We start from the raw sequence: 21,872 nt of genomic DNA, 5'->3' as shown, positions 1-21,872 counted from the left end.
ATACACATTTTACATTTAAACTGATGGCACACTGCACATCAGGAGCAATTAGGGGTTCAGTGTCTTGCTCAAGGACGCTTCGACAGGGAATTGAACTAGCAACCTTCTGCTTACTAAACTACTTCTTTACCTCCTGTACCACTGTCGCCCCACTAAAAAACAGTGATGAAAGCCCACTGGTGCGCTCCCCTACACCCACTGGTGCGCTCCCTACACCCACTGGTGCGCTCCCTACACCCACTGGTGCGCTCCCCTACACCCACTGGTGCGCTCCCCTACACCCACTGGTGCGCTCCCTACACCCACTGGTGCGCTCCCTACACCCACTGGTGTGCTCCCCTACACCCACTGAGAAGAGATGTGGTGGAGGGCTGTCATGAGCTGCACAAGTGCCGGTGAGAGAGCACAGCTGATGCCAGATCAGACGGCGCCGGTGAGTGTCACTGCACCGGAGGACCATAAATCAACACGGGGGAGAGACAGGTCAGTGTCCCCGGGGGCCAAAAAGGGAGTGAGGCACTGACCCCAGTCCAATGGGCGTTCATCTCAGAACACTGCTGGTAAGATTCATATTAGACTTTTAGTAGGTTTAATGTGTTAGGTGTTCCTGTGTCCCAATTGGCTGAGCAACTGGTAGATCAATGTGCCAACAACACCTAGATGGGTTCAGTACTCACACACATGCTGATAAAAATGTATATCTGCACTGTACATAGCTTTGGCTAAAAGTGGCTGCTAAAAGAGTATATGTTCGGTACGCCTGAATTGTAAGCTTCTATGATAAATGCTCTCATTATTCAAAACTGTCATTTATCTTCAGGTTGATCTCTATGAAATAGAAATGTCTTAGATATTATCTCATGAACTGAATATGGTTCCAAGTAAGTGACCGCATCAGTGAAGATCAGGAAACACCTGTGGTTTTGTCTCATATCTGCATCTCGTTAAGCCGTATAAAGTTAATCTTAAGGCATGACTCTGTTTCTCTGTCTTCCAGCGCTTTGTGAGACGGATTATCATTCCATTCATGACTAGACACACCTGAGCCAACATGTTCTGTCTCTCAGTCAACCCAGACCGAATGACACAATTGCATATTCCCAGGCTAAAAAAAAAAAACCTTGGCAGACAAGTTTAACAGTCTTGCCAAATTTTCTTCTAACATATCCCAACACACATACGCCGGGTCACATTAAAGTGTGCGCTTCCTTCCCACAGGCAGGACACATAAGCTACATGCATTCTCTGCCTGTGTTGCCGAACACGAGATACAGCAACATGAGACCTGAGATCAGTGTTCTGTGCAGCCTGGGAATAATGAGAGTTAAGCCCATTGCAGCTGCAGAAAAGGTCAGACACTTGGAAAAACCTGGCTCAGGCACGGAGGTATGTCAGCCAGGGTCTGAACCTGGTCCATAGCAGACCACGGTGGACACGCAGGCCGGTGGGTGGGTGGGTGCGTGGGTTTTTTGTGGCGCGGTGATGAACTGGGCGATCACCACTTTGTTACGGTCCTGACTCCTGACCTTACACATTCATCTGTGTTAAAGAAGGGAATAGGTCACATGAGCGCCCATTTCTATTCTATACACCACTATTTCCAGATATTACCAGCTGACAAATGAACACATACTATACGCGTACAGTTCACAAAAAAAGCAAGAATATTCCATCAACGCAAAAGTGACACACTTCATGGGCTAATACTGACTAAAGGGAGAGGATGAATTATATATCCACAAACATCTGAAAACAAACACACCAGCAGATGGCAGATGCATGGATCAAACTGCACATAAAGCTCTCTGATAACACACAAGGGGAGATAACTATTTCTCAGATATGACAGATGGCGTTAGCCACTCCTCTTCCTAACAACTTGACTATCCAGGACTCACAGAGTTAAACTCAGTCCTCTGGGGGACAAGAGACACACACACACACACACACACACACACGCACACACAAACAAACAAACACACGTGGGAGAAAGCAGCCCAAAGAACAACAAACAGCAGCCCTTCAGACTTTGCCTTGTCCAAAAGGTGACCTGGAGTCCTCTCCGTACGGCAACACAAACCACAGAAGCACCTAACCTCCACCACCTCCACCACCTCCACCTTCCCCAGGCATGTCTTACCTTGTCTCGGCTGCGGCGTCCGTGAGCGCCACACAGCTATCAGGATGACAACGTGCCCCAAAACCACCAGGGCAGGGAGCACGTTTTCTGGGGGGCTTGCCGGCATTAGGACAGAGATAAGCTGGGGATGACACTGACCGCAGTGACAGGTGGGAGGGCACAGGGTGAAAAGGGGTTGGAGGGGGAGGTGGGGGTAGGAGTGCGAGGCACGTCTGCGAGCGGAGAGGGGTGGGTTCAGAACCTTTTAAAAAAAGACTGGCAGCTAAAGTTCCCTCCAGCTGGAGGAGAAAAATGTTCAAAAGTCCACACACACACACACACACACACACACAGAAGTGTGTACTCTTCTCTTGCTTTATTCAAGGAAAGACACTCTTCTTGAACGCACACCCACACTCCCATTCACGGCGGAATTCAAACACTCCCTGCACCTTTCACTCAGTAGGTTGGCCACACATCACGAACAACAACATGACTTTGTAGATAACGACCACAAAGACCACCGCAAAGGCCTTTGCTGTGTCAGATAACAGAGGGAATACTTGCAGAACTCAGTCATTTCTTCAATGCTACCTCCTCCTTGACATCTATCCGTACCCTATTTAAATCTCTAGCTTATGTCCGCATATTTAATCTCTACTTACCTTTTCAAATGTAAAGAACACAATCTACCATATGCTTGCTATTTCTAGGCACATCTTTGTATATAATTACCGTTAATAATTATCATGTCTGTCAACACCAGCACCGGCACTGTCCTTAAAAAAAGAAGCAATTCTTGTTTTCATTGGGAGAAGTTGGCAAGGTTTTAAAGGAAGCCAAGCCTAGTTTTAAGTGAAAAGAAATGTAGAAGTGTGGAAATGGGCCTAATCATTATTTTTTCCTCTTTCAGTTTTTCTAATGGACCTGTGTCCAAAGGGTCTGATCACTGTGGATAACTGATGATCAAGAAATTAGCTTCCAAATTGCTATAGTCCTCTGTTCTTTCTTACGTCACAACTTAAGCTAAGGTGAAGACACAAAGTTTGTTGACCACCTAACTCACTGTCATCACCAGTACATCTATTCCAAGTTTATGAGCTGTATCTTCATTTATTTATACCAGTATGTTGACGTGGCTTCTGGGCAGACCCTTTGCGGTTGCCCAACCTGAGCAAGGTTTGATCACCAAACAAACATGACCCCCCCCCCCCTTTCTTTCTCTCTCTTCCTCACTGTCCGTAGACCCGGACACGTCCACTTCAAACATCTCCACTCCAAAGGCTCTAACCAGGACCTCCCTTGTTTCACGGCAAACACAGGTGTGAGCATTCTATGGCTTTTACACAAATAGCGCAGTGGCACAGCTCTCAACAGACATGTGGTGGTGACATTTCAACCCCTGTTTCCCACACTCCCGTTTGACATTTGTCATGGTACTACAGCTGTCAGTCAGGACTGGTAAACACATAGCCACTGTCCATAGACCTGTGGGAGGAGGGAGAGCGAGGGAGACCGGGGGAGCAGAGACCAACGCAGACAACCAGACAGGAGACATAGCCTTCCGAAAATGCTGTGTTTTTAAAATAAGCCGCAGCACATACGACGCGTTATTCAAGTTCATCGTGGTGAGAACAGGTTTAAAAATGGAATAGAATTTCAGCGCTGGTGCCCGGAGCTCGTGGATGTGTAAATGCGCGCATGTGAATATGTGTGTGTGTGTGAGAGAGAGAGAAAGAGAATGTGTGAGTGTGTGTGTGTGTGTGTGTGTGTGTGTGTGTGTGTGTGTGTGTGTGTGTGAGAGAGAGACAGAGAGTGGAAAGTGTCTCCCCTCCTCTCGGGAAGCACAGCAACATTTCTCGCGCCGTGTCTGCCAAAACCACACAGTGGACAGCCGCACACAGAGACGCACTACAACAGACAACACAAGACACTCGGCTTAAAAGCAGGCCAACCTTACCGGGTATAACCTTCATCTAGACGCCTTGTGGAACTTGGAGACACCAGAGGTCGGAAGGAGATATAGAGGAGCGCCGAGAAAGAGACAGATAGAGAAAATGGGCAAATGAAGGGAGGCACACCCGTTTGTTTGCTCCGAGCTGCCCTGTTTCGCCCCCTTCTTAATTTTGACAGCCCGTGCCTGCTGCTTGGACATGTCAGCTGGCTCCCTGGTGGCTTCGCAATTAACCAGCGGAGGGCGGGGGTCGGAGGGCGGGGGTGGGTGAGTGGGTGGGTGGGTGGGTGCGGAGGGGGTCCTGCTTGGAGAGGCGGGTGGGGGAAGGGGAGTGTGGGTGCGGGTGTCGGGGTGAGGGTACACGGGGTATTAGAGCTTGGAGTGGGATATAAATATCGAAACGAGGCGAGCTGGTCAAGCTGTCGCAGTTAGAAGCTGATGAAACTGCTCTGGCGTCCGCTGGGCTGCTGCCACTCAAGACCTGACAGAGGCAGGCTTTTCCCCAAGATGAAAGAGCTATTCTGTCCCGATGAGATCACAGATCCCCGGCTTCAGACTGCCATTTAGACACACGTTTGGCATTCTGAGTGGACAGTATACAGACCCACATAGATCCATTTGTATAAAAACTAGTGCTGTCAGTTAAACGCGTTATTAACGTCATTTTTTTATCGCGACATTAACGCGAGATATTATTAGTTATTTTTTTTCATTAAAAAGCTTCTGAATGGAAAGTTTACTTCACTGTTGTCTGAAAATGTCAACAGGCTGCTGGCTGAAAGCAAAGAAGTAGTAGGCTTACCTTTTATTGGTAACCTAACTGTTACGGTTCATTGTTTCTGAAATAAGAGGCCTGACTGCTATGTTCCCAGCAAACTTGAAAAAAAGAAAATATTAAGCCACAGTTTAACTGCACTATAGGCGTCCTTGTTTACCTGAAATGTGCACTTTATAATTTTATTTTGTACCGCCCTGTTTGGCAATGTTGGTTTTCAATAAAATAAAACATTTGCATAAAGCAAGCCAATCCACTTTTCCATGTTGATAAGGGCATTAAAATAAAAATAAAATGATGGAAAAAATTAATAAATTAAGGGATATTTAGAATAGATACAAATTTGCGATTAATCGCGATTCATTTTGAGTTAACTATGACATAAATGCGATTAATCGCGATTCAATATTTTAATCGTTTGACAGCACTAATAAAAACATATAGAGAATGTATTCTCATAAACTTCACAAATAAAAGGCAAAGTAAAGGCATTTAAGATTTATCTTCCTTGTGTTCATTTTTTCTGCGTAAGGTCAAAGCTCGTGTTCCAAATGCCATAAGCATACCTCTAGTGCTCCACTAGAATTCTAAACACTCCAGCCAAGACCTATGGCTGTAAATTCAACATAATACATTTACAACAGTCAGATCTCTAAGAAAAAAACACTGAAAGAAAACTGAAAGTAGAAAACAGAGGGACTGTCCTGACCACCTTCTTGTCCTTCAGCCAAATAACATCTTGTACCCTGACAAAAGTCATAAAATGAAATCTGACCATCACATAAATTACACACATGGCCTGCGTGAACAGAGAGAATACAACTCCACCAGGCCAGCCCAACTCAGCCCAATACAAAACAGTACACTCTAAACAGGTGGTGTCCAACCAGTCTAGCGCTGGCCTAAACAAAACCGTTTGAAGGGGGTTGGGCAAATAAAACAAGTCCCCGTCTGAAATGATACAACATACAACAGTGCAGTAGGAGCAGATCAGAGCAGGGGACTGAATAGACTAAACGTGTCATAGCTCAGTCGCTGGTGGTCCATCGGGCGAGTTGGAAACTCTGAGCTCAGGTCCCTAAATGCCAGTAAACACATTTATTTTCCTTCCAGGACAGATAGCTGGGATGGCTGGCATGGCTGGAGCTCCCAGTCTCCCTCACCTATGGCATACTGACGCTTTGGGGACCCCACAAGACGCAAAGCGCCCCCTATATTTAGTGTCTATTACATTGCTGTGCTTGTTTTTTTGCTTCGCACTTACAATTGTGACTTATGGTGCTGACAGAATATCCACTTTCACGCTTGTAATTTTCGCTGCTGTGTTTACACTACGCTCGTCGTCTGGGTCCGTTTCTGTACCAGAGAGTTTGGGACTAAAAGGACTAACTTGTGAGGCTTTATTAGAAACCCTTGGCTCAGCACACGAATGCTTTGAGCATTAGATGCACAATTACCAAACAGCCATGGCATTTACCGTCTAATCCAAAAGACACCTGTCCTTCGAGAGCCACTCAATAGTGTAAAAATAGTCGCGGCCATCTAGATAGGTTTCTTCCTCCTGTGATGTTAAATTAGGCCGGCCTAAAAACTGATGGGGAATTGCCGAATTAAGCAACAGGGCGGAGAAGAAGCGCCAGTCGTCTAGTTGAACTTAATGAAGTGAGGTGGCAAGTGGTATGACACATGCAAGTCATCTGAGCATGTGCAAAGGCCAGGGGGTGGGGTGTCTCCGAGTTAATGTACATTCTTGTACATCATCAAAAGGGGCGCCTAGGGAATCCATAGCATGAATAGGATATGTCAGAGAGGCTGCCAAAAAAGGCTGTGCCAACTTCACAAGAACTATTTCTTTCAGCTTTGTGCATTTACAGGTGTCTTCATTTGAATACTACAGGAACTGTTTTTGTTTTCGTACAAACAAAATGTGGGATGTTGGGCTTCATCACCGAGGATTAAAAACAACAGTAAGATAGAGCCTCTCTCCACAAGATGTCACGGAGGCCCTATCATGTGAGTCTATGCCCTGTATGCTTGCCATGCAGATGACATTCATACACTCTTTTCAGTACTCACGCAACTGCTCGAGACCTGGGACCTCCAAAGGGCTGCAGACGGAAGGCATGAATTCCTGTGCTGTGCTACAGATCACTGCTTTGACTCTAAAGGCTTCAACTACTGTACAATGAGTCATCCAAAGAGGCCGACTGACCAGCCGGCACTCATTATATTGCACTGAGAACTATAATTGAAAGTGGTTTCACCAGCTTTTTTTTCCCCTCCAAGCCATATCATTCCAATCCACTCACTGGCACAATGAAAAGACAAACTCACAGGCTCACAAAATGGAAGAGAGAGAGGAGAGAAGAACGAGAGAGGAAGAATGCTAGAAAGGCAAGAAAGTCCTGCACTTTTTTTAAATAGCACTTACTAATCAATATGATAACATCCTCTAACCATGTACTAATGTTTTTGCCTGTAAACCGCTTCCACAATCCGGACTGCAACAATGTGTTTATGACTTCAGCCCCGGGTGTAAAAGGCCACATCGGTTCCTGTTAAAGGATTTCTGTCATGACCATCCCGAGCGGGTTCATTAGAGGCGTCCACCTGTTGACCACACAATTCCCATGAGCGGTGGGCACGAGCTGGTACACGAGTGACTGGCATCCTCTCGCTCGCTCGCACACAACAGTGGGGCCCAGGTTTATGGGCTCACTGTTCGGGGCTGACGGGTGCGAAGGCACAACACAGGCTATTGATAGCGTGTGTCAAACCGAACTTCTCTTCTCTTCTTTTCATCGGCTCTGTGAAAGGTCACATTTGGCTTTCTCTGAACTCGGTCCAGAGTGACTCACACACAGCACCACACTCATATGCCATGGAGGAGGAGGAGGAGGGAGGAAGGGACACAGAGGCACCAGTGGTCTGGTATTGAATTAGGCCAAACATGGTGGAATGAGCGGAGAAAACTAAATGGCACGACTGACATAGGAAAGATGGCGGCCAATGGCTTCGTTGGTATGAGGGTGTGGGGGTGGGTTGGTTGATTTGTTTCTTCACTCAAGAAGAGAGTTTTGAACTCTTTTATCAAATGTATATATTTATATATATAAATGCCTTCAGATGATTGATCTCTTGAGAATCTGGAAAACTAGGTGTATAACACACATTTGAAATGTTGTCAATCCGAAGGTATGGCATTACAGCTTAGCCCATGTGGGCGTAGCTTTGAACTAGACTAGTTACTGCACAGTAATTACATGCAAACAGCAATTTCACTGCCATGTACACATAAACATAGCTGTTTCACATTTCGGTGTTTGAAAGGTAATTACTGTGTTCTCTGTCATTAATTTAGTGTAAGAATATTTGACTGATTTATTGGACAAAATTGTATTACTGTAAAATATGTTATCTTGTATTAAAACTAAATTTAAACAAACACAACTCTTTTAGTTTGTTATCCAAATGAACATGCTTCTGTGCTTCTGACTAAAGCCATTACACACAATAGCTTTGAAGAGCAGACATTACCTCACAGAGGGGTCTAACTATTACTCTACAGGAGGGGGCGCCAAGGAGTTGGCTTTGAGCACAGCCTTGAGCGAAGGTAGTCACTGAACCAAAGCTGAAAGCTGATCTCTGCTAACTCAGAATGAGTGAAATGTCTGATCGTTTTGCAAGCAATGGAACACATGATGCCCAATACAGAGCCTACAGAAAACATTACTCCCAAACTGACTCCTCCCAGTGTAAAAACTCTTAACAACCTGTGAAATCAACAGACACTCCCTGTGAATGCTGCCAAATACAGACACACACCCTGGATCCTGTGAACCAAATATCCCTTCTGTCTGAACACAAAGACCTCGCATGTGCAGCCTGCTCTGTCACTATTCAAATCCAGATGCAAATTTTCAGGAACTTAACAAAAGTCGCATACAAACCTCCTCATAACCACAGTCACCACATAAAATGCATATTTCAGACACCAAAGTTTTAAGAGAACCCCATGAAATGGGATGAATGAGTGTTTTTGCTATCTCTGAAGCCAAAGACAGCAGAGGAAACTGCAGCCAACACACATTCCGGAATGTGCTCCATTCCTCAATCTGGTACAAAAGCGAAGGAGGGCACTGGTTGTGGTGGTGTGTGTGAGTGTGTGTGTGTGTGTGTGTGTGTGTGTGTGTGCTTGGTGGGGGTGCGGTTGCCCTTATCTTTGGCATGCTCCATTGCATAATCTCTACAGCCACACATGAGCCTTGCTTTTGAGTGGACCTCGGAGACGGAAACCAGACACCCGAGACCACAGAACCATGGAACTGGGAAAATCTTGCAGGCTTCCTGTTTTAAACACAGATTCTCAAAGTTACAAGAAAAATAGAGCCCTTTCTCCACTCCCTTGTTCATTCTCTCTCATTTCCTCTTGTCCTTTAACTCCTCTCCTGAGAGAGCGACAGAAGACAGAGCACCTCTGGGCACCTCCCCGCTGACTGACAGGCTCGATCAACACTGGCATTGGGAGGGAGGGAGGTGACGAGCAGAGCACAGATTGTAACCAGAGTTTGCTGGTAAACTGCTTATTGCCACAGACCTGGAATTTCCCCATCAGCGTTGTTTTGAAAATGTGAAATCACGCTGTAAATCCTAAGTCAGTGTCAGACATGTGCAGTGTCTGCTATGCTATGCTTCTCACTCTTGACTCGATTAAGGCTTAGGGAGTGGCTGTGGTGGGAATCGATGCCAATTTGCAAATTTCACTGAAACACACTTGTGGGCTGTTTTATTTCACCCCTAAATAGTTTGAACCTGACTAACAGGATGACTGTTCCAGAAATCTTCCGTGCAAAATGATGGGATTTGCAGGCTGGCTGTGACTCTGACTCACTGACTGAGCTTTTTCACAAGTTCACAGCAAAACATTTCAATTACATGGTATGTTGTGATGGGTTTGGCCCGCTATGTCCTCTTTCTATTTTGATTTCTCAAAGAGCTCTGTAGACTACTTGATAATAGACTGAAAGTTAACTTGACATGTGGCTCTTCAAGGGAGTATTCAGTACTCGTATTCATAACTCACATTCACCGTATCAGACTCTCATAGCATCTTGTTTTGTTTTTAACACAAACAAGACAAGCCATTAGTGTTGCTTCTGTCTCGCTCGTGAAAACACGCGGTCACTAACCAGAACACACAAAATGCCAACACCATAACGGGCAGCACACCATTCACCTTGCCACTCCCCCCCCGAGCCAACACTCCCAGAAATGGCCCTAGCAACGGCTTCAGTGACATCACAGGTGCAGGACAGGAAGAGAGGAGGAAAGAAAGAAAGAGGAAAAGAGATGGGAAACGGAACTGGAGTATTCACAAACCTTCCTGGAAGTTTGGCCAGGTCTTCTCCTCGGGCTCATCCAGGGAATGGTCCCACTCTTCTGGAGAGCCAGTCCGCTGTCCAGCCAGGGCCCCACCGGCCAGCAGAGCTCTCTCCATGGCCAGCTGCTCCAAGACATCGTAGTCCAGGTCATCGCCCTTAGGCTCGGGGGCCGATGCAGGCGGGGACCCCGCAGCTGTCTGGCTCCCAATATGCTGCACCTCAATGACCTCCTCCACCACGACTATCTTCTTCCTCATGGTGCCGTCGGCCTCGTCCTGACACTTCTTCGCTTCAGAGCTGACTCCCTCAGGCTGTGGCTCAGCGGCGGGGGGAACACTGACGGTGATGACAGGCGGTGTCGGCTGCAGATCCTTGCCCTGCTCGGAGGCCTGGGTGAGGGGGAGATTTTCCTCCCTCTCTCCTCTCTCGGATTCTGCTGTAGCAGCAGCGGCGGCAGAAGCAGCGAGAGCGGCTGTGTGTTGTGCAACACTGGGAGGCTCCCCCTGCTCGTCGCGGGGGCTGGTCTTGTGAGCGGAGACTGTTGCTGCTGCTGTTGCTGTTGCTGTTGCTGCTGACGCTCCGGCTGCTGCGGGTGCTTCCCTCAGCGAGGAGGATGTTTCCGCTTTCAGGACCTCCCGCTTGATTTTTTCTGCAACGAGCGGGACTGGCTCCACCTCCCCTTTGTGTGCCGGGGCCTCCACATGCACAGCTGCTGCCGGACAGACTTCCTCAGGGCACATTCCTTTTGAAGGTGTCTGCGGAGGGTCATTTGTTCTGGTCAACACTGAGGATTGGGATGAGTCATCATTAATGGTGGTTGCGGTCTCCACCTTAGTTGCCTCTGGCTCCACCGCAGGTGGGGGGGTTGGGATTGTTTCCAAAACAGGGGGAGCAGCTTTCTTTTTCTTTTTTGACTTTGTGGCCTTTGGAGGAACATCAGTCCCTGCACTCACGGCCTCGGGCTTGGGTGAAACCTCAGTTGGTTTAGGTGGAGTTGTTGATAACTGAACAGCAACCTCTTGTTTCAATTCAACTTTGATGCTCTTCTGCTCCACGACTTTTCTCTCCACACACACAGTGGGTGGTCCTGCCTGTTTAGCTGCATCTTCTGTCACTTTCACTTCCAGCTTGGCTTCAGCCTGCTGAGAGACTGCAGATGTCACGGTGACCTCTAGGGAAGATGCTGCTTTTGGCTCCTGCATGTCACGACCAGCGCTAACCTTTTTGACCTCTCCCTTCTGCTGGACAGGAACTTCAGCCTGGGGTTGGGCTGATTCCACAGGACTTGGTGAGACTTGTTTGCCAGCACTGTTCTCTATTGTTTGCTGGGCAGGTTTTTGTGTTAGCTTAACCTCGGTTTTCTTTTTGATGCTCTCTTTATTATCATTTTTAGATGTCACTACATCAGTCTTCAAAGCTGCTGGTGCTGTTATATTGACTACTGCCTCTGTTGATACTTTAGGAGAGTCTTCTTTGGGCTTGGCATCAGCAGTCTTCTGTCCCTTCAGCGAGGACATGGCAGAGATGCTTGACATCATCATTTCTTTATCAGGCGATGAAGCATTTTGAAGTTTGGTGCCATGTGGTTCAACCTTCACCACCACCTCTTTCATTTCGTCAACACCGTCTGTTAGTGTTTGTGTTTTAGTGAGAGCTTCAGCTGGTTTGGGTGGTTGTTCCTTGGCCTTGGGTCCTGTGCTTTTCACCTGTTTCTCCACCTTAGCAGCAGGTTCCACCTTAGCAGCAGGTTCCACCTGAGCAGCGGCCTTGTCTGGTTTGTTGCCAGTTTGGGGGGGTTTAGCCGTTTCCTGAGGCACTGGGACAGGTACTTCTTTTTTCTGCACCTCTTTGGCTGCTTTAATGGCAGATGACACACCTGATCCCACTGCTGCAACTGTAACTGCTGCTACTGTGGCAATTTGTGCTTGATTGGAGGAGGTCAGATCTGAGAAGGCTGTTGTGCTTTTAACAGAGCTAGCTCTGTGGTTCCCAGACACAACCTTCTCCTGCACTGTAAACATTGAAGTCGATTTGATACTAACAGCATCTGCTAAAGGCCTCTTGGAGGTGGTCTCCATGGTGATCCTTTTGTCATAGCCCTGCTCCATCACACGCTCAGGTTCTGAGCGAAAAGCCCAACTGTTTCTCATAGGAGACTGAGCTTGGTCCCCAGAATTCCGAAATGCTTTGGGCTTTTCTTGCTCTGCAGCCATTGGACGACCTCTGAACCGAGGGGTTCTCTCAACTGGCAACTCCTCCTCAGCAGATGCCCCCATCCTCTTGTGTCGGTATCCCTGGCGCTCCAGCGAAGCTTCATGGCTCTCTGCGCCGGGTTTGGGAACGTATGACGTTGGACCCTCCACTGTCTGGACCCGAGCAGCCCGATTGGCCAGGGCCAGGGTGGCAGCTGGCCGACGTACCCGCTGCAGAGGGGTTGGCACGATCTCGGGGGGCAGGTGCAGGTAATCCCGCAGGTAAACGATGCCCTCGTTGGTGAGGTACCAATAGAAGTGCCTCCAGGTGAAGGTCTCCCTCACATACCCTCGAGATTTCAGCGAGCCCATAGCGCGGATCACCTGCAGATTCTTCACCGCGGAAACATCGGGGTGTTTGGTCTGGGGCCGCTTGTCTTTCTTGGCCACCATGACGCCATCACGAAACAGCAGCTCATAGATTGCCCGCAGTTCTGCAAGGGGCATCACCATTCCAGCCACCATTGTTTGCGCCTCTGTCTGTGAGCCTCAACAGAGACTGTCTGTCTGACTAACTAACTGGCAAAAAGCACACACACGCGCGCGCACTGCCTAAAGAGAGAAAGAATGAAATAATGACCTCACTCTTTCTGTCTGCGAGGAGGTCCAGTGGCAGAGCCGGCTGCCACGTGCTTCCAGTGCAATGAAATAGAATGTAGGAGTGAATCCTCAGCGTGTTGCCTCTGTCCTCAGTCTTCCTCTGTCCTCTAATCTTTGAATGTCCCTCCGAGGGAGGGAGGAAAGTCTGTTTACACTCTTCTGAAAACTTCCTTGAGGGAAGAACGAGTCGAAATTAACTCCAGAGACTGAGTCCAAAGAGAACTGTTCTCTCCTTCACTCTGCCTTCCTTGGAAGTGAACACAGTCCGGGCAGTGACAGCCGAGGGAGGGGGTGTGAGCGAGTGAGAGAGGGAGGGAGAGAGGAGTGAGAGAAGGGGGGAGGAGAGAGAAAGAGAGGGACAGAGAATAAGGCAGAGAAAAGAGAGAGGGAGCAAGAGAGAGAACACTGCTCTACACAGCCCCTCCTACCTTTCCCCAGCACTCAATGAAAAAAAAAAAAGAAGTTGCCTGAAATAAAATCTGAGCGGGATGACTGAGAAAGTGAAGCGGTCGGCAAGAGTGAATGAAGCTAATCAAGTAAGCGCGAGTGTCGTCCTCAAGATGAAAGCGACGTGAAAAACTCGCAGAAAAAGCGAAAAAGCTTAAGTGAGCAGCACACCTCTGAAGTGCTCCAGTACATGCAACTCACTGACTGAGCTCGTGCTGGAGACGCCCACCCACACTAAGGCAACATGTGTAACACACCCCTCAGTGTGTGTGTGTGTGTGTGTGTGTGTGTGTGTGTGTGTGTGTGTGTGTGTGTGTGTGTGTGTGTGTGTGTGTGTGAGATTCGGTGGCACTCGAAGAGAGAGTAGGTTGGACTACGGAGGATTAGGTTTTAGAAAAAGGAGACACCCTTTAGACATACCATCCTACACGTGAAACACACTAGTCATTCCCTCCCCTCCCAGAGTAAACTTTCTTTACACACCTCATATCAAGTGACAGGTTAAACCTTTTTGCCCTACAGACACACAGAGTATCTGCTCCAGAGCTGCTCCATGTTCACAATTAACAAGTACAAATCACACCTAAGGCTGCGAAAAAAAAAAATACAAATTAGTAAGAAAGATTTTCATTTTTCCTGCAGTCATTCTCTGTGTGGCATGCAGGTGTGCATGTGTTTTATGTCGGTAGGGAATGAGGAAACAGTCATGTAAATAATAAACCAGGTTAACCAACAAAGGAGAGATCACTGAAGCGCAAAAACGTTCAAAAACGTTTCAAAAACGTTCAAAAACGTTTCAAAAACGTTCAAAAACGTTCAAACACCCAGACAGTGACAAAGTATGCCTTTGGAGAATGTACACACTGTCTAGTCCTGCCCTTGGTATTTTAATTAGCCACACGAGCAGAAACGCCTAATAATTGTCAGACTTTAATGATATACCAAATGACCCTTTATTCTTCAGCACAATCCCCTACCATTTGAAACGTAACAAAAGACACACCGACACACACACACACACACACACAGCTCTTAGATCGCTTTCATGACCTACTATTATATTTAACTGTCCTATCAGGAAAGAGTAGGTCAGTGATGTGACAGAACTTGCACGTGGTTGTGGGGGCATGGACACATCCAATGCATGACAGACAGACAGACAGAACAGGGAAATAGACAGGTAGTCATGGGAATACCCTGAAACCTATGAACACCTATAAAAGCTCTGCTCTAGTGCTTTATTTAAATGACGCAACAGGCTGAAAGCTCCCCTGCTCTCAAAGTGGACTGCTTCATGGACTCGGTGTCTTGATATAGAGCCTGAACTCAAATAGCCTCTGCGGCAGGTCGCTATATAAAGAGCTGTACATTACCCCTAACCTTTCCTAGCAACCAGGAACATGATATCAGATTTCTAATGGCCTTATCATTTCTCTTCTTCCTGCATCTGTCTCTCTCTCTCATCTTCTGTCTGTCGGTAAGTGAGACCGACCGTCCGCCCGTGAGTGAGTAAGGAAGGGGGGGGGGGGGGGGGGAGGAGAGAGAGAGAAAGAGAGGAAAAAGAGAGACAGGGAGGGAATGGGTGACTAAAACTGAGTGGGTTTTACAGAGTGATCATGGGAAGAGTGACGGCAACATCCATACTATTTGCAAAAACCGCGTTTGGGTTGCAAGAAACCCAGACACGGAACACTTCTCCTTTTCCTGTTTACTGTTGAATCACCATGGCGACAGCCATACAGAGCGGCCAGCTCCAAAAAAGCCAAATATCCTCTTCCAGAAAGGTCCCGTACCATAAATATGTGCGCAAGACAGCTGCAACGGATGCAGTGTCACGTCTCAACAGCTGTCCACGTCATCACCGTACACTTCATCAAACTAGGCTGAAGCATGGCACCTGAGGCCAGAAAATACACGACCAACTTTACCACCACTGAACACAGTCCCATGTTCAGTTTTGCCTTTGGCACGGTTCGTTTGACAATGTTGGCCAATTAAAAAAGCAACAGCGAGCAACCACCTAGCCAGTAAGGTAATTGCAGTCTTTACTGGGCATTCAGCAACAACACACTCATTACCTTTTTAGTGCCCACTGCAGTTATGGCTGGGCCAGACATTTACATAAGCATGTCATTAAAATGGGCTTGCTGTGCACGGGCACGCATTGTTTAAACACTGATCACATCATGAGTGTGTACGTATGTGTGTGTGGTCACGTTTGCCTGTATGTGTGTCTATGTGCACGTGTGTTTCAGATCAACTGTAATATTATACAAAGATCAGATGAACTGTAATATTATACAAATATCAGATCAACTGTAATATTATACAAAGATCAGATGAACTGTAATATTATACAAAGATCGGATGAACTGTAATATTGTACAAAGATCGGATGAACTGTAATATTATACAAAGATCAGAACCATAACACAACATGAAAGGGGGCCAACAGAAGAAGTATGCATACCATCCACCACTCTCACTTAGTGAAGGATGCAGCATGACCTATGAACCTAACAAGTCCATACAGAGAGCAGTGAGATACTTTTCAAGAACAAACCAGCCCACTCCCACAAGAGGAATTCATTTGGGAACTATTGGTAGGTCTTTCACCACAAAGAACTTTTATCCAGGATGTGGAGGTGTACGAGGTGTGTGTGGGGGTCATTAGTAATGATCTTCAAAGAAATGATGTACTTTGCTTGGGGGAAGGTATAAAGTCATATAAATCATTTACATGACCTCCAGAATTGTGTGATCTCAATTGCAGGTGAAAGTCTTTCTATTCAAACAAGTTAGCTATTAAAAATAGCACAAATCAGTCTGACAAGCAAGGATTTCAGTGGACTTATAGTTATAAGTCCTTATAGATAAGACTTATAGATAGTGGAACGGTCTTTATTCTATCCATTGTTTGGGTTTACAAAATCATTTTTATCTTAATTCTCCAGCTAAAGGCCGCTCTTAACCGTTCTGGTTGCACCATGTCAATAAGCTGATACTTGATCAATAAGCAAATAAGTCATATAGGACCTACGTACATGGATATCGTACCAAGAAAACAATAAAATCCCATATCCTCACTGCATTTCAACACAAGCACCTTTTGTCACGACATACAGGTACAGAGAGAAAGGATCTGTTGGGCTCTAACTATTCAAACAACTTCCTGGAAGTCAGATCACCTCTTAACACCAACCACTCACTGTCCTGACAATCTCCCAGAAGTCGCCCAGAAATAGTCATGTGACGCTTCAGTGACTGTGTCTTCCTGCTCAGTCTTAGCGGTGGTCATTGAGTTCAATTTGCATCAACATGCCCTATGGCCTCTACAAAACGGATTTTCCAAAATTGTCCAACGTCAGGATTTCACGCACTGATTGCAAACAAAGTAGACATGGTCTCTCCGTCCAACCAAAGAACCGCTAGCCAGAGGAACACGCCAAATGTCTCCTTTTACAACTTTCGTTTAACTCTGTGGTTGCCAATAGGCCATTTTCAAAGCCAGATTATAAATGGTAAGGATTTATATTTCTCGGAAGTCTACTTGCTGAATGAGAAATGGTGAAATTATAATTAAAATATAAAATGTAATAGTATATTATATACACACTTAAAAAGAAGTTCATATATGTAAATACACATGTGCAGAGAGAGAGAGAGAGAGAGAGAGAGAGAGAGAGTACAAAGGAGAAAGAGAGAGAGAATAGGAGAGAAGAATAATTAAATCAAGGCTTTGCAGACAGTGTTCAGATCTTGTCTCTGACCAGTCTGTTCCGGTAAAGTGTGCCCCAGAGCCAAGTGTGCCCAGAATAGACCTGTCAGCAGCCACCCCAGGAGTCGATGGCCTCAGGCCCACTGTAAAGGGGCCGCGAGGACTCAGGGGGGAGCAAGGGGGCATTTATCACTTGGGACACGTGCCACCCAAACCTTAAAGCTGGCTCATATGCACTAATGACAACACACCACCATAGTGACTTTTTAGGAAATGTTGAAATGCACAGTTTTGCATGCATGCATACTGCTCGAATATCTATTTTTGTGTAACTCTACTCTTGAATGGAGACATTTACTTCAAAGGATTGCTGACTCTGAACCAACCATACGGTACAACTAACAACAGGAAACAAAAAAACGGATGTGTCCAATAAAGTGTTCTATCTAGCACACTGAATCTGTCTCTTTGACTGAGATGCGCCGATGCTGTGGCAGCTGTGTCACAATGAGACTGCATCAGAATCATTAGCTCAATATGGTAGAGCAGACCTGGCTTTGCTCAAGCTCATCTGCGTGAGTTATGTTCCTCTCCCTGACCACAATATGGATGCTCTGGAGTTCTCGCTGGTTCGAAAAGCAACTGGAGGGAGTAGATGTGTAATTGAAGTGCGCACTATTGAAATTCTCTGAGCATAGCAAAAACATTTTGCCAGCAAAGACATGAGGTAGCTATTTGCCTTGTTGCATCCATTACTTGCAACTTGAATTTCACAATACTGTGAGGTTTCTTTTCTTTATTGTATGTATCACAGTAAGTGAGGCAGTATGACTTCTAACACTCCTGGTCTCTGCAAGACTTTTCTTTTCATCTGATATTAGAGATACTAGGCTATTGTCATAGAGTCACTGCCAACATGACATATCAAGTTTGCATGAGGGCTGAGCATAATATGCAAAGTTGAATCCCAAATGCAAACTTTGATGGTAGAGCGCCAATTATTGTGCAATATTTGGTTCTGCTTTATACTTTGGTCACTGACTGTGGATCATATTTGCAGTCTGTACAAGCTAAACTAGAAAGACTAAAACTCTAAACATCTAAAAGGACGTAGAGTGGGTCAAACAGTGCAGGGCGTAAGGCCTAATGTAAACTCCTTCATTTTGGAAATACATGTCTCCCTGTGACCCCTCTTGTTGGGGACAGTTCTCCATCTGTAACCCCCCTCAAGTGAAAGCGCTGACACGTGTGCGTTTCCCCTCATTTTACCTCCCTCTCCCTTATCTCTGCGGAGAAAGCCAGAGGAGAACAGCTGGGTAGGGGTCTGCCTGCCAGCACCTGTTCACAGCTCATAGCCGGTGGCTAAAAATGCAAGCAGCGCTCTATAAACTGGGCCTGCCCAGAGGGGTCACGATGGCCCTCGGGGTATGAGCCTCCCCGGGGAACTGGACTTAAAAAAGAACAACCAATATGATCATGCTGATACAGTCTCCCACAGTGTATCCTCGAGGCTTATTGTTTTGAAGCTTGCACACTGTTGGCCCAAACTTTTGTCAGTGCTTGACAGCTCATAACTATGTTGGGTGGAATTTTGAACTACTTTTGAACCAGGTACTGTTAAATCTATGTCTGTCAACCTAAATGAATGTGTAAGAGATAAGGACAGGAGTGTGTTTGACAAGAGGAATGTATTTTGAGACACATGTTTTTAAACTGTGTTTTAGACTTACAAGAGTCACGTAGGTGCAAACCTAATAGATCATTTCAGAGGACTGCCTGGATACTAGAAAATTGAAGAGAAATGTAAAATGTCCTTCTTTTCTAGGCCTACTGTAACCCGGAAATCCTTTGGTCAACTGAGTAACCTCTAGGTAGCCTTTTCAGAAATTCCGGGAATAGCTCTACATAAAGATCAATCTATTCATAGCGAGGGGGGCAAACACGCATCCCTGCGGTCACATGCACCTTCACTGCATAGGGATTTATGCTCACCTCACCTGCCACAAGCTAACACACCAAACCACACTAGCTGCGGTCTACCTGCGGTCTCCCTGCGGTCTCCCTGCGGTCTACCTGTGGTCTACCTGCACTAGCAGCAGGGGCGACCTTCACACCGCTTCACCTCTGGTTTTCCCCTATTAGCAGTACCAATTACCACCTTAGCAGACCGTGACTGGGCACTTTGAAACCCAAGAGGCCCCCCTTGACCAGTGGGAGATTATCAGCTGGCACAGGATAAGACATAATCATAAGGGATGATGCAGCAAGATTGAGCGAGGCCTGCGAGAGGGGGTTGCTAGCACAAGCCACTGACCAGCTTACAGGAAAGAAAGAACGTGCGGTGGGCGAGGGGGAATAACTTCCAGTCTTCTCCATTTCTTGGCAAATTACACACGACACCGAGGGCAGGACGGCATGCCATAGAGGCCCAAAAGACAAAGAGAACCCTGTCTCGCCATAGGCACGGTCTAACAAATAAGGTGTTCAGCACATTCCCTGCATTCACGTGAAAAATAAACAGACAGCGTTTTTCAGGGCCACTCAAGAGGGTGCGAAGGTGCTGATGAAGAGGAGTCTCCGAGCACCAAAGGAAAGGAACGAAGGACAAAAGATTTAGTTACAGAGAAACTTCCACACACTTCATCCAGCCTCTTGCTCTGCCAAAAGCAGACTGCTTCCAAGCAGAGGCCAATAAATACTTCAGGATTTTGGGCAACTGTGTACAAGTCCCAGCTTTTAGGAGCCCTGTTAGAATAGTCTTATTGACAATATGAAGAATTGTTCTAACAATTGCATAACGTCTTGAAAAGGAATCCAATTCAAATGTGCGCTGACGTCAATGGCACAAGACAGAGAGTGGGAGTAGGAGGGGAGTGAGCAGACATGGCCGTTCTCAGCACCTCTTTAGCCGAGGTCCACAGGGAAAAGTTGTAAAACTCCACGGCACTTGAAGCAAAGCCTCACAAGACTCACTTTGTGTCCACTGCCTCGTGAGTCAGAGAGAGAGCGCAGTGGCTTCTCCTTTTCCAGAGTGGAAAGAAATACAGTCACCGATGCCCCCCCCCAACCCCACACCACCTCTACTGCCCCAACTCAAACAAACACACACACTACCACAAGAATGAGAATGAGCAGGAGTGCTTCAACACCTCTCTCTCTCTCTCTCACCCCCTCCCTCTTTCCCTCTTTTGCGCTCACTCTCTCGCTCGTATAGCCAGCTCTTGGCTCATGACCCATGAAGTGTCAAAGGTCTGCCCAAAGTGATGGTGCCCCCTGCAGCACAGCGAAGAGGAGGACAGTAAGGAGATTCTCCCCCTGCTTCTGAAGGGCGAAGATGGGGGCGAAGGAAAAACGCATGACTCAAACGATGATTACAATTACAGAGGGCTTTCGAGACAACGATCAACAACCTGAAAATGCAGTACACTATTTTCCAATCGCACACAAGCCTCCAGTTCGGTGGCACACTGGTCTTTCTTTTCACTTTAATATGTTCAAGGAGTTCTCCAGCAGCACAATGTTGCATCAGAGGTAATGAAAATCAGGTTTGGAGGCTGCAGCAGAACATTATGTCCGCCAAGCTAGGGAGGGAGTCGAGAGAAAGAGAGAAAGAGAGAGAGAGAGAGAGAGAGAGAGAGAGAGAGAGTGAGTGGAGTGCACAAAAACGCTTTGTGAGCAGTAAACAGCTCCAGGAGAAGGATCTCATTTGAGGTCGGAGGGGAATTCAAAACAGTCCCCACTCTTTCCCCAGTCCCTGGCTGGAGCTGTATATATACCAGCCCAGCTCAGCTCAGCGGCGGCAGCCAGAGCGAGGGGATCGGAGTGGGAGAGGGAGAGGGAGAGGGGAGGGAATTCCAGCTCTGCTCATGCTAATTAACCAGAACTGGCTCTGGTTCCGTGGGAAGACAGGAGTAACATATTCATGATCATGCACCCCCTGTTCCACAGATCAAGCATACGGAGGTCTACAGCTATTCTGACCTGTCATCCAAAAAAATATGGCAAACGAAAGGATAGGAGGCAAACAAAAAGAACTGGCAGCAAAATTTCACTGCCAAAAGGCTAAGAGGTACATCACACACACCCACTCAACCACCCCCATAAACATACCCATAAACACACCTGCAGGCGCTCACGAATATGCAAGCACACAAGTATTTGACACAAGACTGAACAGTGAGTGAGGAGTGCATTGTGGCATCAGCCCACACCTTTCCCCTTACTCACCTTCCACAGAATGTACCCTGCCCTCAGCCCCTCCCCAAAATGCCTATCCTTCTCCACCCACCCACATACCTTTCCTTCCCCCTCCTACCTTTCTTGTCGCTACGCCAGAAGCGATCCCCCAGGACGTCTCCCCTGTCCGGGGAAACATGACCTGTTGCTGTTCCCGCTGCTACGGCTCCCGTGCTCACGGCCATGGCTGCTCCTGACCACCCTCCTGCACTTGCCCAGGCCCCGTGGACAATACCAGCCATCCCTCTCGCACCCATCTGAAACCGATCACCCCCCCCCCCCCCCGAAAATAGTCTGGAAAACGGGGCTGAAGGAAGCAGAATGGTGTGTGTGTCTGTGGGGGCGGAGGGGGGCAGTTAAAGGATGGAACAACAGCTTCTTTTCATCCTC

The 21,872-nt window shown here is 47.0% G+C and overlaps 1 protein-coding gene across 21 annotated transcripts in view; it reads right to left on the bottom strand.

Annotated features, from left to right (window-relative positions):
* The window catches only part of LOC105905367 (plectin-like), a 155,747-nt gene that overhangs the window by 91,302 nt on the left and 42,573 nt on the right, over nucleotides 1-21,872 (bottom strand). For 5 of the 21 annotated variants that reach the window (XM_031576550.2, XM_031576551.2, XM_042709171.1 and 2 more), the window contains exon 1: nucleotides 10,228-13,703. The exons of 6 other annotated variants lie outside the window; for them this stretch is intronic. In XM_031576550.2, coding sequence (XP_031432410.1) covers nucleotides 10,228-12,946 — 2,719 coding nt within the window. In that variant the 5' untranslated portion in view covers nucleotides 12,947-13,703. Of the gene's footprint in view, nucleotides 1-2,140; nucleotides 2,262-4,079; nucleotides 4,242-10,227; nucleotides 13,779-21,872 lie in introns of those variants that run through there. 10 more of the 21 variants (XM_031576546.2, XM_031576549.2, XM_031576547.2 and 7 more) reach the window with 5 other exon arrangements.

Source organism: Clupea harengus, chromosome 11 (assembly GCF_900700415.2).
Source record: "Clupea harengus chromosome 11, Ch_v2.0.2, whole genome shotgun sequence".
Taxonomy (NCBI): domain Eukaryota; kingdom Metazoa; phylum Chordata; class Actinopteri; order Clupeiformes; family Clupeidae; genus Clupea; species Clupea harengus.
The sequence above is the reverse complement of the archived record's forward strand: the minus strand, read 5'-3'. Positions and strand labels throughout refer to the sequence as shown.